A 17,484-nucleotide genomic window follows, 5' to 3' on the forward strand; every position below is an offset into this window, starting at 1 on the left:
CCCTAAACACAGCGGGGAGCCATTTTAATTACCTGGCGGCCATTTTGAAACAGCCAATCAGCTGTTCAAAAAACCTTCGTTTTGCGAAGAATCAGTTCCCGAAGCAGGGAACCGATCATCACAAAGCGAAATTCCCCCATTCAGACCATCGTTTTGCGATTGCAAAAAGATCATTGTTAAGCGGATTCATTGTAATGCAGGGCAATCGTAAAGCGAGGCACCACTGTAAATGGCACAATCCTTTAATGTATTTATGCTTTCTCAGGGAAGCAACCTGGCCCTGGGCTGAAGGTGTAGCAGCCTGCCTTTCCAGTCATTTACTTCTACCATCAGCTTCTGTGGCCTTGCTTCTTGTTGATTTGTAAAAAGAAAGGAAGCTGCCATGATACTTTTTGGGAGTCTTAGTTCTTTGGGAATTAATAGATTAATAGATAAAAAGCATCGTAGGAACTGCTGCTGCTTCTCCCTGCAAAATGTACTGTGGTAGAGATTTGGGTGAATTCCAGGAATTGCAATCCAAAAAGATGAAAGAGCAGACCTCTATTTCAGAGGCAATATATCAAAGGATTCAGTATAATAATCAGAGAGCTTAGTCCGAGAAAGTGAAGTACTGTGCTTCACAGTTCTGTCATTCCCAGCCATGCCCAAGGGGTTGGATAAGAGACCTTACAGTTCCTGGCACTTTTGTAGGAAAGAAGATGGGAAAACATCTTTCTATGCATCGTTCATGTGGACAGGGTCTCAGCCAAATAAAGTTGAAGTTTTAAGAGTAGAATCTTGAGCATTGGTTAAAAAAATTGCCCTTTGATGAAACTGCAATGATTATGGTGGTTCAGCTGTTAGGCAGAAACTCTCTACATGGAGATGTGCTTTAAAAAGGAAGTAATCTCATAATGCATAAGCTAGCGGTCCCCAGCCTTGGGCCTCCAGATGTTCGTGGACTACAGCTCCCAGAAGCCTTCACCACTACCTCTGCTGGCCAGCATTTCTGGGAGTTGAAGTCCAAGAACATCTGGAGGCCCAAGGTTGGGGACCGCTAATAGCTGTCTGGAAAGATTTGTCTTCAGGGCTGAGAATATTGCATTTTAATCTCAGAGGAACACTGGAGTGTTAGCCTCTAAGTTAAACCAGCATCATGTTGATCATCTAAATCAGATTTCCTTAACCTCTTGGCTTCCATGTATGCTGGACTACAACTCCCACCCAGCATACCTGGAAAGTATTAGTTGGAATGTAGAGGAAGCTCAAGGCTTTATAGGTGGAGGTTGACTGGTAATAAAGCTCATTGACATGTGGCTACTTCCCTTGAAGTTATCTTTACTGAGCAGTTTCACATGCGTGCTTCCTTTGTGGTGTTCCATTTATTTGCCAGTTGAAGTTCTAATATTATGGTTGAAATTCTGTCTCTGGGCACATTCTTGTTTCAAACCCTTCTGAGTTCTTCTTGAAATATATTGTGGAGGGGGGGGCTCTGTCTGTAACACAAGCTGTTCACTCTACATCTGGATTCTTACCGGGGTTCCTGGAAATCTGAGTCATGTGCATTTTTCAGAAGTCTGTGGAGGCTATATAGTTTTTAACAAAAAATTGTGTGGTGGACAAACAAGTAGAAAGCAACTTGGGTCTGACATAAAAGTGTATATATAGACAGAAAGGGAGGGGGGAGAGCACAGTAAACCTGATATGTGCTCACAGCTAATTATCAGTTTATAAAAATTTCCCAGGTTGTCATTTTGCCAATAAATGTAAGACTTGTTGGAAGAGGTATTAGTCTGGCTGTCGTGCTCCACTTCCTTCCTTTTTGTCAGTTAATGAGGATAGAGGACCTTATTAGCTTTCTTTTTGAAGTTCACTCACATAGGCAACATGGGTTTTGTAGCCTTCCTCATGCATCTGCTCTACTAACTTGTGTTGGAACAAAAACTCTCATGAAAGACTTGTTTTCTTAATTTTGAAGGTACTAAGTCTAAAAGCATACCTTTGCCTACGTTGTGCCACTGGAGGAGGAAGGGGACAGCAGAAGTATTTGCTTTTTTTTTTTTTTTAAACTTAGCTGTGAAAACCATCGTCCTTTTTGATACTGCATTTTGACATTGCTAGTTCCCTGGTTGGAGCTGCTTTTTAGATTGATTCCGGACAATCAGGGACCAACTGGCAGTTTTAAAGTAGTCAGAACACCAGTAAGTTTTTGTTCTTTCCATGCTGATGAAGACAGAAAGCCACTGGTGCTTTAGATTAGAATGTTTACTACATAGATGGCTGATGGGGATGCAGCATGGTAAAAGGAAATACACAGACACCCCCCCACACACACACACACATGCAAGCCCCTCTCCACCAAATCAAATTTGGGCTAGTCCTTTGAGGCCCGGAACTGCACGAATGTGCAGTCTTTGCACTTCCATGATAGAAGGTAAAAAGGTTCCCCTTGACAATTTTTGTCCAGTTGTGTCCGACTTTAGGGGGCGGCGCTCATCCCGCTCTTCAAGCCATAGAGCCAGCGTTTGTCCGAAGACAATCTTTCCGTGGTCACATGGCCAGTGTGATTTAGACACGGAACGCTGTTTACCTTCCCACCGAAGTGGTCCCTATTTATCTACTCGCATTTACATGCTTTCGAACCGCTAGGTTGGCGGGAGCTGGGACAGGCGACGGGCGCTCACTCCGCCGCGTGGATTCGATCTTACGACTGCTTGGTCTTCTGACCTTGCAGCACAGGCTTCTGCGGTTTAGCCCACAGCGCCACCACGTCCATGATAGAAGGGTTACCTCAATCTGAGCAACCAAAGAGTCACTGCAGTCTGACCTTCCAACATCAGAACTGGCAGGAATGGAGGACAATTGCCACCTGCCCACCTCCAGGGGATGGGCACTGTTATGTGCTGTGTGACACAAATTTCTTATCTTACTAGGTCAGCGTGCTATCACCTTAGAACAATGTGGCTGACTATTCAGAATCCTACATGTAGTTTCTTTCTGTGCTCTCGATTGCTATGACATTCATGAAATAGTGTACAAGTGTGTTTCATATAGTGAATAAACATGCTGAACATTGTATCATGATGCCAGTAAGATCTGACTCTATGATTAATTCCTGAGGACAAACAAAGGCAGCATATAATAAAATACTCACTTGTGTGATTATCATTAGGGGCAGATGATGCTTGTTTAGAGCAGTGTTTGCTATATAGATAAGACTTCATACATTTTTTGGAGCTGTTTCCCCAAAATAATTGAAAAGGAAGTGGTCTGTGATGTCAGCAAACAAAAATCATGATCTCTCTCTTTGGGGCAAGCTAAATGAAACCACTAACTCCTTTTTAATATGCATTTTTATTACGTTAATGGCTTTTTAATGCCCAAAGAAACAAACTTCAGATTTTTGCTTTCAGAGCCAGAAAGTTTATTTTTATCTAAGGCATCATAAGAGTTGAAGTGAAATGTTTTGGAAATACAGATGAGTGAAAACAATACTGAATATGATTATGGTACTGTAAGCACTGATGACTAAGTGGCTAAGAGTGCGAATTGGGAAATTCCCTCAGCCATAAACTTACTAGGTAATTTTTCTTCCCAGCTGTCAAGCCTAGCCATCTAAAATCTCCTATTATAGTAATAATAATATGTTCATATGCCACTTGTCCACCAAAAAGTCTTTTAAAAGCAAAATAAGTGAAACAGTGCCATAAAATAACATCAAAAGTTGCTCACTGATGAAGTCTTAAACTAATCAGCTGAACAAGAATGTACCCCCTCCCAAAACTACTCTTAGTAGTCTCAAGCAATCTGGTGCAACTGCCTGAAAGTTTCGGTGGAGTGGGCCTGATACATCTTTTTGGTAAGGGAATTTCACAGCATAGATGTGATCCATCTCTCCTCAAGTTTTATAGAAATGAATCTGAGTGCACGTAATGGTGGCCATTGAAGCATTATCTCTCCTGTTAATCTTAAGACTGGGTAAGACCCACTCCTGGAACAGCTAAAACCCTCAAGCCAGAACTAGTGTCTTAATCTTGGCTCAGAGACAGTCAGTAAAAACAACAAGAAGAAAAACTCAGGGGCATGCAGACTTGGGGATTAGCCTCATGGGGTCGCAAATGAAAGGGCCTCTGGCTCTGGCAGATATTGTTGGGCTGCATCAACCCTGCCAACCATTGGCTCCCATCAGCCCTAAACCTCAGAGCTAATGATGAAGGATTCAGGGACTTAGGGGCCTATAATATTTGGAAGACTACATATAAGTTGTGCTGGCATTCAGCAGCATTGTGGGTAAGCTGAAGTTTCTAAAGCGATTTCTAGGATCTATTCCAACATCTACTGCATTTCAAGAACCCTGTCACTAGTGTTGGCAAAATTAAAGAGGGAAAATGGGGTTTGTGGCACAATATTTCAGCACTTTAAAGACTATCATACTTGTTTTCGTATAAACATTCATGGATTAAATCCACTTCTTCAGATACAAGTCTTGTTTGAAATTCACGCAGAGATAAATGAGTCTTTGATGTGACATAATATTTTTCTCCCCCTTCCCTTTTAATTTGGCCAACACATTTGGACTAACAAAGCTACTTGTTTAGTAATTGCTACAATCTGAGTCACTAGTATCACTGTAGACCAGTGTTAACTATAACTAGAGGAAAATAATATTGATTAGGCTTAGAGGGCTGTTGAGACGTACTGATACGATGTATGTGAGATGCCTTCAGTACAGGTGCTTGCATATATATGCTTGTTGCTGCATGAAAGGACCTTTGCTTTTAAGCCATTTTCTGTGTTTTGTTTTGTTCTATTCTTTTCTGTTTTGTTTTTAAAGTGCCTCATTTCTGCTTCACTAATTCTCCCTTCATGCTTCTGTAATTCAGCTTTCCATTCAGGCTGAAACAACCGTCATTACTCAGATCGGAAGACAGTGCTGGTATAGTCTTTGAACATGTTGTTCTGATATTGTGGTGGGTGACTTTCAGGATTGTCAGACCAGAAGTAGTAGTTGTGCCGCAAATCAGATCAGCAAGTTGATAGGGTCTGTGGATAGGAAGGGGAATGGTTGGAAGCTGCTTTTGTTGGATAAGAATGCTTTTCTTCCTGTAGACAATTGAGTCCTTTATTCCAAGCTCAGTCCTTCAACATTTTATAGAATAACAGGAAGCATTTCTGAATTAAATGTAAAGCCCATGTTGCCTTTTTTGCTCCTCTGTGCAGCCATCAGTTTCTCTCACTTACCATGCATAAAGCCAGGAGACCCAGGCAGGATGCACACAGTCATCATATGCAGGCTCTTAACACACTGCATGTCCATCCAAGAAGCTCTATGTCTTAGCCATCTGTGATCAAGGATGCTTTCAGGCAAACAGGTTGGGGCCAGGATACCATGGATTTGTTTAACAACATGAGCTTTCTTTATGGACAGAGTCGGAAGTCCTGGCTGCCTGGGTATTGCAGACTGTTAGTGCTGCTACTTAAAGATGTCAAATATCCTACCAAATCTGCAAATGGTTGATACTGATAAGGGTTTTATTTTTAAAAACATTTATTATGATGTCTGTCTCCACACAACTTCAGTATTACCCAATCTGTTAACTTCATAACCTAGTCCTGGGATGCAGAAGCTTTATTCTAGTACAGTTCTAAGCAATCATCCTTGTTCTTTCACAGTTTCCCCCACTAAAACCAACTGCTTCTTGTGATAGAACAGCTTGCAAGATGGGACAAACACATCAACTTATGTCTTTGCTAACCATACTGTTTGTCTGTATTTAAGCAAGCCACATAAGTACATGTGTGCATTTCTTTTGGAGGTTTGGGTAAGATATTCTATCTGTGTATTGATTTGTTCACATAGTACTTGTGTCATATGACTTACAACTGCAGTTGCATTCCATTGTGTGGATTGCAGCATGAAACTAATAGCACAAAGGATTCTTATCTACTTGAGTATGTTGTATTAAATGACAAGTCAGAGAACATAAATATGTTCTCCCTTTGAATGCTTGTTTTAGTATAAGGAAATAATTTTCTATTAGTCATTCCCACATTTCAGTATAAGAATGGGTGTCTAAAATAGAAGCATGGGGTGGACTTGGATGAGACACAGATGTTTAGCAATGCATTAGGACAAGGTTAGGTTACAATTTACCCTAGTTTGACCCTCTGAGCAGAGAAATTCTTGCCTTCATTTTATAGATCATGTGTTAAACCTGATACACTTTGGCTTACTCACTGTAGCGTAAGACTATCTAGGGAACACAGGCAGAGACATTTGGAGAAAGGGAATGCCATGTTTGGGATGCAGCCCTATGCTTTTACAGCAGTGAACATCAATCACACCTTCCAAGAACACTGGAGGCCACATTCTCACTGAGGTGCTAAATCTATGTCTGGATTGCACCGCCAGACTGCTTCACCTTACAAAATACTCTCCCACATAAAGGTGGAGGAGGAGGAATAATTCTTACACATGTAAAACTAGCCCGTCAGGGAGAAGGTTAGGAGAGAATCCTCCTCCTCTGTGTCTGGGGGCTTATTGCAGAGTGTGGAGTGTTAATTATGAGGTATAGGGTGGGGCCAGTTTCTTGTATGAACAATGTGTTCAGTGAGAAAAGGCTTATCGTTGCGCTTCCCATCTGCATTGCAGCTAAAGGTTACTTCCACCCACCCAACCCCACCTGACTTGGAGTTTTGGCAGGTTGAACTCATCATTGCCAATGGAAGAGTGATTTTCAGTCTAAATTCAACTGGAGAATTAGAAAATAAGTCACTACTTGCTACACACCATGTTGAAAGTAAGACACACCTTTGCCCGTAATTAGTTTGTTAAGCTCAAGACATAGCTCCTCTTTTGTATGAAATAGCATTCAATCTTGTAAGCTTCCACATAAAACTTGAAGTGGTGCAGCTGACACAGAGAAATCACTTCATAATTATTAAATGTAGAATGTCAGAATTCATCCTGTTGTCCAACCACGTCTTCTGAATGTTCCAGAGCAATAATTTTTTTCTTGAAAGTTTAATTTGACCGGGAGAAACAGAATATGTGTGTTTAGTCGTTTAGTCGTGTCCGACTCTTCGTGACCCCATGGACCAGAGCACGCCAGGCCCTCCTGTCTTCTACTGCCTCCCGGAGTTGTGTCAGGTTCATGTTGGTTGCTTCGCAGACACTGTCCAGCCATCTCATCCTCGGTCGTCCCCTTCTCCTCTTGCCATCACACCTTCCTAACATCAAGGTTTTTTCCAAGGACTCTTTTCTTCTCATGAGATGGCCAAAGTACTGGAGCCTCAGCTTCAGGATCTGTCCTTCAAGTGAGCATTCAGGGTTGATTTCCTTTAGAACTGATAGGTTTGTTCTCCTTGCAGTCCAGGGGATTCTCAAGAGCCTCCTCCAGCACCACAATTCAAAGGCATCAATTCTTCGGCGGTCTGCTTTCTTTATGGTCCAGCTCTGACTTCCATACATCACGACAGGAAAAACCATAGCTTTGACTATTCGGACTTTTGTTGGCAAGGTGATGTCTCTGCTTTTCAAGATGCTGTCAAGATTTGTCATCGCTTTCCTCCCAAGAAGAAGGCGCCTTTTAATTTCAGGGCTGCTGTCTCCATCTGCAGTGATCATGGAGCCCAGGAAGATAAAATTTGACACTGCCTCCATATCTTCCCCTTCTATTTCCCAGGAGGTGATGGGACCAGTGGCCATGATCTTAGTTTTTTTGATGTTGAGTTTCAGACCGTTTTTTGCACTCTCCTCTTTCACTCTCATTACAAGGCTCTTTAATTCCTCCTCACTTTCTGCCATCAGAGTGGTATCATCTGCATATCGGAGGTTGTTGATATTTCTTCCGGCAATCTTAATTCCGGCTTGGGTTTCTTCCAGTCCAGCCTTCCGCATGATGTATTCTGCATATAAGTTAAATAAGCTGGGGGACAATATACAGCCTTGCCGTGCTCCTTTCCCAATTTTGAACCACTCAGTTGTTCCATGACCAGTTCTAACTGTTGCTTCCTGTCCCACATATAGGTTTCTCAGGAGACAGATAAAGTGGTCAGGCACTCCCATTTCTTTAAGAACTTGCCATAGTTTGCTGTGGTCCACACAGTCAAAGGCTTTCGCATAGTCAATGAAGCAGAAGTAGATATTTTTCTGGAACTCTCTGGCTTTCTCCATAATCCAGCGCAAGTTAGCAATTTGGTCTCGAGTTCCTCTGCCTCTTCGGAATCCAGCTTGTACTTCTGGGAGTTCTCGGTCCACATACTGCTGAAGCCTACCTTGCAGGATTTTGAGCATAACCTTGCTAGCGTGCGAAATGAGTGCAATTGTACGGTAGTTGGAGCATTCTTTGGCACTGCCTTTCTTTGGGATTGGGATGTAGACTGATCTTTTCCAATCCTCTGGCCACTGTTGAGTTTTCCAAACTTGCTGGCATATTGAATGTAGCACCTTAACAGCATCATCTTTCAAGATTTTAAATAGTTCCACTGGAATGCCATCACCTCCACTGGCCTTGTTGTTAGCCAGGCTTTCTAAGGCCCACTTGACTTCGCTCTCCAGGATGTCTGGCTCAAGGTCAGCAACTACAATGTCTGGGTTGTCCGGGATATCCAAATCTTTCTGATATAATTCCTCTGTGTATTCTTGCCACCTCTTCTTGACGTCTTCTGCTTCTGTTAGGTCCCTCCCATTTTTGTCTTTTATCATGTTCATCTTTGTGCAAAATGTTCCTCTAATATGTCCAATTTTCCTGAACAGATCTCTGGTCTTTCCTTTTCTGTTATCTTCCTCTATTTCTTTGCATTGTTCATTTAAGAAGGCCCTCTTGTCTCTCCTTGCTATTCTTTGGAAGTCTGAATTCAAGTTTCTGTAACTTTCCCTATCTCCCTTGCATTTTGCTTCCCTTCTCCTCTCTGCTATTTCTAAGGCCTCGTTGGACAGCCACTTTGCTTTCTTGCATTTCCTTTTCTTTGGGATGGTTTTCGTTGCTGCCTCCTGGACAATGTTACGAGCCTCTATCCAAAGTTCTTCAGGCACTCTGTCCACCAAATCTAGTTCCTTAAATCTGTTCTTTACTTCCACTGTGTATTCATAAGGGATTTGGTTTAGATTATACCTGAGTGGCCCAGTGGTTTTTCCTAATCTCTTCAGTCTAAGCTTGAATTTTGCTATGAGAAGCTGATGATCAGAACCGCAGTCAGCTCCAGGTCTTGTTTTTGCTGACTGTATAGAGCTTCTCCATCTTTGGCTGCAGAGAATATAATCAATCTGATTTCGATATTGCCCATCTGGTGATTTCCATGTATAGAGTCGCCTCTTGTGTTGTTGGAAAAGAGTGTTTGTGATGACCAGCTTATTCTCTTGACAAAACTCTATTAGCCTTTGTCCTGCTTCGTTCTGAACTCCAAGGCCAAACTTCCCTGTTGTTCCTTTTATCTCTTGGCTCCCTACTTTAGCATTCCAGTCCCCTAGAATGAGAAGAACATCTTTCTTTGGTGTCAGTTCTAGAAGGTGTTGTAAATCTTCATAGAATTGTTCAATTTCAGTCTCCTCAGCAATACTGGTTGGTGCATAAACTTGAATTATTGTGATGTTGAATGGTCTGCCTTGGATTCGTATTGACATCATTCTATCATTTTTGAGATTGTATCCCATTACAGCTTTTCCCACTCTTTTGTTGACTATGAGGGCTACTCCATTCCTTCTACGGGATTCTTGCCCACAATAGTAGATATGATAATCATCTGAGCTGAATTCGCCCATTCCTGTCCATTTTAGTTCACTGATGCCCAGGATGTCGATGTTTATTCTTGCCATCTCCTGTTTGACCACCTCCAGCTTCCCAATGTTCATAGATCTTACATTCCAGGTTCCTATGCAGTATTTTTCTTTGCAGCATTGGATTTTCCTTTCACTTCCAGGCACGTCCACAGCTGAGCGTCCTTTCGGCTTTGGCCCAACCACTTCATTAGCTCTGGAGCTACTTGTACTTGTCCTCCGCTCTTCCTCAGTAGCATGTTGGACGCCTTCCGACCTGAGGGGCCCATCTTCCAGCGTCATATCTTTTAGCCTTTTGTTTCTGATCATGGGGCGTTCTTGGCAAAGATACTGGAGTGGCTTGCCATTTCCTACTCCAGGTGGATTGCGTTTAGTCGGAACTCTCCACTATGTCCTGTCCGTCTTGGGTGTCCCTGCACGGCATAGCCCATAGTTTCTCTGAGTTACTCAAGCCCCTTCGCCACGACAAGGCAGCAATCCATGAAGAAGGAAACAGAATATAGTCTTTACAAATGATACAGTTTTTCCAAGGTGATTCAAACTGAACAGTTACCTTCCATTATTCTTAACAAAATGTTTTAAATTTTACATATACATTATTATATAGTAGAGATGGGCACAAATCTTTAAAGGGAATTACCGGATTCATTCAGAAATTTCTCATTCATTGATTCATATTCGTAGAAATCAATGCCCCTGATGAATCATAAATGAATGAATTTTTAGTAATTGTTTATTTGTCAATTTGTTTGGCTTTAAAATGGCCCCCAAGGCATCTAGAGACACCAGTATTGCAGAGTGAAGATTGGGTTTTCCCAAGCCCGCTGCTAAAGGGCACTTTCCTGGGGGACCCAATTTGTGCATGTATAACTTGGATGTCTGAAACCCAGTCCCCACCAAACTTGAAGGGATTGTAGAGGAGAGTCAAGGGAAGCTTCCCTGGCAATATGGTGTCTCTAGGTACTTTGGAGGCTGTTTTATAGGGTTTTAAAGTAAGAAACAAATTTATTGATTGATTTGTTGATTAGTCAGAAAAAATCATAAGTGTATAATTTGTGATTTGTAGACCTTGATGAATCACAAATCAAAATAAATAACAATTTTTCTGATTCTTACCCATCTCTATTACGTAGTATTGTTTGGGGCAGCAATGCAGACAGAATTCATGTTTTAAATTTGTTGAGTATAAGTCTTGCAGGCTGCTTCTTCCTCCCCCTTCTTTGGCTTGGCTTTCTTTTCCAAATCCAGTTTTCTTTCCTGTAATGTAATTGTAAATTAGTGATGCATTGGCTTTGAAAGTCAGGAAAAATGTTTTCATACAGAAGACTGTATGAAACACTTTCCAGTATATTTTTCAAGGCAAAAATAGCAGTTTCACTAGGATAAAGCAACCGCACACAGAAAGAAAAAGCCAGTGTAACTTTGTGCCATTGTTTCTTTGTCTTTCTACATCTTATTTTCCCCAACTGTATTGGTCAAATTGGCGATCCTAGCCTGTTTGATGATGTTATAATGAATGGGTAAACTATAATGATGTATAGGCTGAAGTCCAGTTGCTTAGTGCAGTAAGGTGTGACTGCATTGAGAGATAATGTGGGAAATGCTCAAGGACAAGGAAAATCTGATTTGCATCATTTTTCGTTGATTACATGATGTAAATTCAATATGAACCAGCCTGGAGTTTTTCCCTGTGACTTTTTACTTTTCCCCATTGCCACTGGGACCTCTGTTTTTGTTTTTAAATGAATGCAGTTCAGTTCAGGTGGTAAGATCTCTTGAGCTGATGTGGAGGGGTTTGTAACCCATAGCAGTGGGCTACAGCAGCAGGGAAACTGAGGGCCATTTTACTCCTCTCCTCTCCACACCTGGTGCCATTTGAATATTCTCTTCCCTACATCTTTCCTTCCCATTCTGTTTTTGTTTTTTTTTTCTTTTAAAGGCTTGCTAGACTAACATGAGGACAGCTAGGTGACCGAAGGCAAAAAAAGAAGTAATAACAACTTGGGGAGAGAGAAAGAGAGGAAAAGTTTTAAGGCAGCTCTACTCTGACCATGCCTCCTGCAAACCTAGCAGGGCTACCTTAAAATGTCTTCCTCTCCCTCTGCCAAATCCTCACTCTTTTTCTCCCCAGAACAAGCTGGAAGTAAGTCTAAAGTGAAAACTTCCTCCCGTTTCTCTGCCAATTCCTTGCTCCTCCCCCTTTGGGTCACCTAGTTTCCTAGTGTTTGGATAGCAATTAGAAGGGAGGAAGGGAATGGGAAAGAGGGAAACAAGCAGACTCAGTCATCAGCTGTTGGGAGGAGAGGATTTCAAATGGTTAACAAATTGCAAACAAGGCTAATTTATTCTCTTCTCTGTGCTGATTCTTGTGTGGTTGACAAAGCAGATTAATCCAGAAAAACCTAAGTGTGACTTCACAGTAGATATGTTGGCATTTTGCCTCTGCTGTGTAGTCATACCCTAGGTCATAAATAGAGTAGGCCCATTGAATCAGTGGGAATTTAGTGAGTCAGCTCCTCCCTAAGTTCTATTGATTTAAATGGACCTGCTCTAGTAGTGATTTACCATACCTCTGTTTACAGAATTTTCAGTTTACGAACTGAAATCTGTAAGAAATAATGCCTTGGTTTACAATTTTTATTGGGGGGGGGTTCGTTGTATAAAAAAGAGACATCATGCCTGGGGGTTTCTAGTGCCGCCCCCATTGCTACGGCAATCCGCATTCCGGTTTACGTAATTTCCACATTACTGTACATAACGTCCCGGATGACGGATTCATTTCATAAACTGAGGTACACCTGTATAGTCAGTTGCAAAGAGAATAGGCTCATTTGAATCAATGGAACTTATGGAGGAGTTGACTCACCAGCTCCCCAGAGATTCAGTGGGTTAATCCTAGTGTGACTGCCTATGCTAACCAACAGGATTTCAGCCATAGTTTGTCATGTTTGTCTACATGATAATCTCAAAGCAGTCAAATGAAGTTCACTGAGCATAACGTAATGTAAAAACAGAAAAATGCCAAGTACTGATTATTTAGATGGAAAGAATCAGGCAGGAGAACAGTTTTCTTTTCTGGCAGTTTTCTTTTGGGCCACTGTTATTTTTGATCTGTAGATGAGGAGTTGAGAGCTGGCTCATGCAAATGCTTATATCATCAACTTCATCTTAAAGTAATTACTTGCATATGCAAATAAGCCACCATAGGGAGGACTTTCATGTTGCCACAGATGTAGTACTTCAACAGTTGGCTATTCATCAGGCAAAAATCAGGTGGTAAAAATCTAGCAAATCACTTGAATGAGAGCACCCATGCTGTGCTTTAAGTATGCACCACGAAACAAAGATGTATTATTTCAGTATAATACATCTGTGTGTAGTGACATAAGAAAGAAGCAGTTGTACGAATCCGTAAGAGATGAAATACTGAAGTCTACTTATTGCCAAAGTATAATAATAATAATTATTAAATGCTCTCAGATTAAATCTGATTTAGGATGACCCCTTCCAGAGTTTTCTAGGCATACATTACTCAGAAATGGTTTGCCATTCCTGTCTTCTGAGGGTGCTTTGCGATTTTATAGCTTGCTCAAAGCCACACAGAATAGCACAATGAAGAATCAAACTCCCAGCCCCTGGCTCTGCGGTCAGGTGCTCCATCTCACTGAGCTACGAAAGTAGACACTTGCAAATAATCACACTGCTAGATTCCTTTGACAAATACCAAATGGAAGGGGAACTTGATCACATTTTTTGTGGTGGCAAAAGGCCCACGTATTAATTCCGTGCCTATACAGAACCTATTTAGCACCTTTTAGAGTTAAGTTCTTTGCATATTCGTAAGGCCATTGGTTTGTATAGACAAGCTACCTCTCGGAAAAAAACAGTCTTTTTCTTTTGATAAGATCAAAACATGTGAATTCATGTCTCTTTACCCATGTATGAGGCAATGAAAACAGAAGACCAATGTACAGCATTTAACGTATAATGGAGACTTAATTTTGCATAGTGAAGAGGAAAGTAAATGAAGTGGTAATGGAGACCCCATTTTTAAAATGGCATGTTGTTGTTTTGTTATATTTTAGGTTGTCACCAGCGAAACTGAGGTGCCGGAAGCTTGCCCAGCGAATCTTCAGGGGTTCATATCTTAATGGATTGCTGTAACCTGTCAAGTTCGCCATTCATCCACTTCCCCATTTCGTGAGAATATTAGCCAGCACAGATCCTGGGAAAGTTACATGTGAGTGCTGTTTTTGGTTCCTATTTTATCAAAAAAAAAATTGCAGAAAGCAGATTTTTCCGACTTGTGGAGGGGGGAAGGGGAAACAGACATATAGTGCTTGTTAAAGCATCCTGAAAGCTGTAATTCACCAGATAACATTAGACTGTGAATAAATTGATCCTGAAGTACTATTATTGTCTCTTTAAAAATTGAACAGGGAATGTAATTTTGTCATTTTGCAGGGTTCCTAAGTACTTTTTTTTTAATACCACAGAGAACTTGACACAAAGTACTTTATAAATAGCTTAAGTATTTATCTCAGAAATATGCTACATGGCTGTGGTATTTTTTTAAAAAAAAAACTATATTGTTCCACAAAGGTTATACTGTCTGATCTTCTAAGCAATGGGCTGCAGATTATATCAACTGAAACATGCTTTCTCACAGTTTGGCAAGAGGGAGTCAGGGTGGAATAGTGGTTATTGTATTGGACTGTGACCAAGGAGATTTGAGTTCAAATCCTCTCTAGACCATGAAACACTGGGTGACCCTGGGCCAATGTACTCCCCACCGACATCACCACCTGCAGTGCTGGTGAGACCAGGGTCTCCCAGCAATAATCTCATGAGCTCCAGCTCAGCTTCTTGGCTCAGAATAGCTTTTGTTAGTGGCAGAGCATCACTTCCCTCTTCCTTCCTTCCCTCCCCCCACCTCCACAGTTTCATAAGGCTTAATTATGGTCTCTAAACCTTTGGGTGCTGCTTGCCAACTTGGGGACCCAGTTAACTTCACTGGAACTTCCTCGGAGTCCAGGTTCTGGAAAGGAGGAAGGAGAGAAGAGCTTGGGTCCAGGAAGCATCCCTTTTAGGAAAGGTTTTTATAGATGAGCAAAAGAAGTCAGGCTACTGCAGCTCATCTCTACCTGTCACTTGCCTCTCCTGGACTGTGGCAACGTCCAGGCGGCTGGGGTCTCTGGTGCCTGACTCCTGTCACAAGGAAACAAGCCAGGCAAGGGTAGACAGCTTCCGATTTTCTACTCTTTTGCATCCTCCCACACGTCCTCTTTTTTGGATCTAGGTGATGACTCCCTGCCTTCCCAGTTCTGCCCTTTTATTCTCCTTGACCCTGCTTCCTCCAGATGTTTCTCATGATGGAATTGTGTTCAGCCTGATTTTGAGAAAACTTACCCACTTCCTGACCGCCTGATACTTGTGTGTTGTGGCCAGATGGCTCACTAGGGGTGGTGCTTCTGCATCCACTCGCAGCCAATCACAATCTTTCATCGTGATCTACCTTGCATGGCTGTTGCAAGGATAGAGTGAGAGGAGGAGGAGAACCATGGGCCCCACTTGGAACTCACTGAAGGACAGGCAGGATATATACATGCAACAAATGAATAAAACTTGCGGACAAAAGTTCAGCCACCAACAGTGGTGTCCACCGCCATTAAGATTTTTGGAAAGACAACTTTTTTTAGATTTCTGAAATGTTTGCAAAGCCAGTCATATGACAGATTTTGATGACAATGACTGTGCAGATAGTAGTGCACCTGAGGCAGAAGCAACTGCCTTAATTCATCTGCAATAGTTTGCAAGTCAGATTTGTGTGTAGTACTTTACATGAGAGCAATGCCTAAGATAGCAGATTTCAGAAGGAGCTTGTCATGCCAAAATCAAAACAGGGTACAGTCCCTCTTTTATACTTACATGGCTTTTGTTGTGGCTGTATTGTTGTATAAATCAAGACTTCATCCAGAACATCGCAAGGTAGTTTGAAATTCACTGTCCTCGGCCGAAGTTGTCAGAAAAAACTTTGGATGGATCTTTCAGGTGAGGGAGAGAAAATCACCCATTGTCCTAACACCAAACAATGCTTCCTTCTATACAGGATTCGTTCTAGCAGCGATAACCATGCTGGGACAAAACAAATTCCAGACTTCATGTTGGGTTCATACCTCTATAAGCCAGACAAAAAGAGACAATGATGGTAGGTTTCAGCTGGGCTAGCCAGTAGATTCAATGAGAATAAACTTTATGTCCTCTCCCCCCCCCCCCATTTTAGATAACAGATGTCCTTCACAATGAACACAGACTATCATCCTCTCTCTTGTGACACATGAGCTCTTTGATGGAAAACAGAGGCCCACGAAGTAGTCTTTGCATTTCAGTGCTAGGTTAGTTTTGTCCGTACAGGCCAGTCTTTTCTCTTCACTGTACCCTGACGAAAGGTCCCTGTCCCCTTTTCACTGCTTGAAAGTTTATTTGCTTATTTTGCTTAAATTTAAGTGGATTGTGTACTTTATTTTGGGAAGACTTTGGTAGTTCTTATTTACTATAGTATATACGATTTGATAGTGCTCTTGTGATGTGTTTATGTCTTCCTGTTTTGTCGTATTATGATTTTATTTTTCTAGCATAGATAGAATGTTGTGGTCTATTCTAGGGATGTGATGAATACTTAAAATTTTTATTTTTCTCAATATTTTTCTGAGTGTCACTATTCCAAGACTTCCTTCCTCCATCGGTGACATTTCCTGGGTTCCCACAAAAATGAGATCCCAATCTTGTCCTTTCCCTGCTATATTTACCTGTTTTGCTGGAAACTTCCAAGTTCTGTGCAGCTTAATATCTATTCTGGTGAAACCCATGCAGGAAAGATAACTGTGCAGAAATTTTAAGAAATTTCTGCAGCTTGGTGTTTCTTCAGTTCTTTGCAGGTGAATCCTGCAGAGGAAAGAAACTATTCTGTACAGGAATTATAATAATACTGTGCAGTTTGGTGTTTCTTCCAGGGAAAAAAATGACTAGAAAATTTCTAAGAAATTCTATAAAATTTCCTGCAGGTTTTATTTATTTTATTTATTTATTTATTTATTTGATTTTTACCCCGCCCCTCTAGACCATGTCTACTTTCTTGGGAGTTAAAAAAAAAATCTTTCATTTACATCCAGACCTTTTTTTAATTTTCTTGTGAGCTGGTTCCCAGAAAGAAAGTGAAATATAAACCAAATAAATAAAATGATAAAATAAAGCTGAGTTTACACTCAAATGAACCTTTCAAACAAATCGCAACATGTGCAAATTTGTCCTTAGGCCTATGTACATGAGCACAATTTTTCTCATGAGACACAGTGGCCAAATGGACTGCAAACTAGAGGGCCCAAATGGAACTAAGTCTTTTAGAAGTACCCAGTACATTATGAAATACACAACCATCATGTTTTATGCAAAGGGGGGGTGTTATTTCAAGGCACTGTATGTTTTAAAATTCAAATGGTTGGGAAAGGATTTGAGCTTTCTTGTTAACCAAAAGAACAGTAATTTATAGCCATCCTTGATGCACTTGTATGCATAAACATTGCTGTCATAGATTTTTTTTAGTATTTATCCAGAGAAATCTCTCTATTGATTAATAAACATGAACGCAAGAAATACTGTAATGAGTGGTGCAGCCAAGTCATTGTGCTTCTGTAACCCTCGCAGTACGGTGCAGCTGATGTCTGGAC

At 41.3% G+C, this 17,484-nt stretch overlaps 1 protein-coding gene across 10 annotated transcripts in view; it reads left to right on the forward strand.

Moving 5' to 3' along the window:
* The window catches only part of BACH2 (BACH transcriptional regulator 2), a 221,447-nt gene that overhangs the window by 98,376 nt on the left and 105,587 nt on the right, over positions 1-17,484 (forward strand). For 8 of the 10 annotated variants that reach the window (XM_078380655.1, XM_072998743.2, XM_078380667.1 and 5 more), the window contains exon 2: positions 13,843-13,997. Coding sequence is in view for 2 of the 10 variants with exons in the window: in XM_078380644.1 (XP_078236770.1) it covers positions 15,960-15,965 (6 nt within the window). In the remaining 8 variants the exon portion in view is untranslated. Of the gene's footprint in view, positions 1-13,842; positions 13,998-15,880; positions 15,966-17,484 lie in introns of those variants that run through there. The other 2 variants (XM_078380644.1, XM_078380662.1) reach the window with 2 other exon arrangements.

The sequence above is a fragment of the Pogona vitticeps genome, chromosome 1, assembly GCF_051106095.1.
Source record: "Pogona vitticeps strain Pit_001003342236 chromosome 1, PviZW2.1, whole genome shotgun sequence".
NCBI lineage: Eukaryota > Metazoa > Chordata > Lepidosauria > Squamata > Agamidae > Pogona > Pogona vitticeps.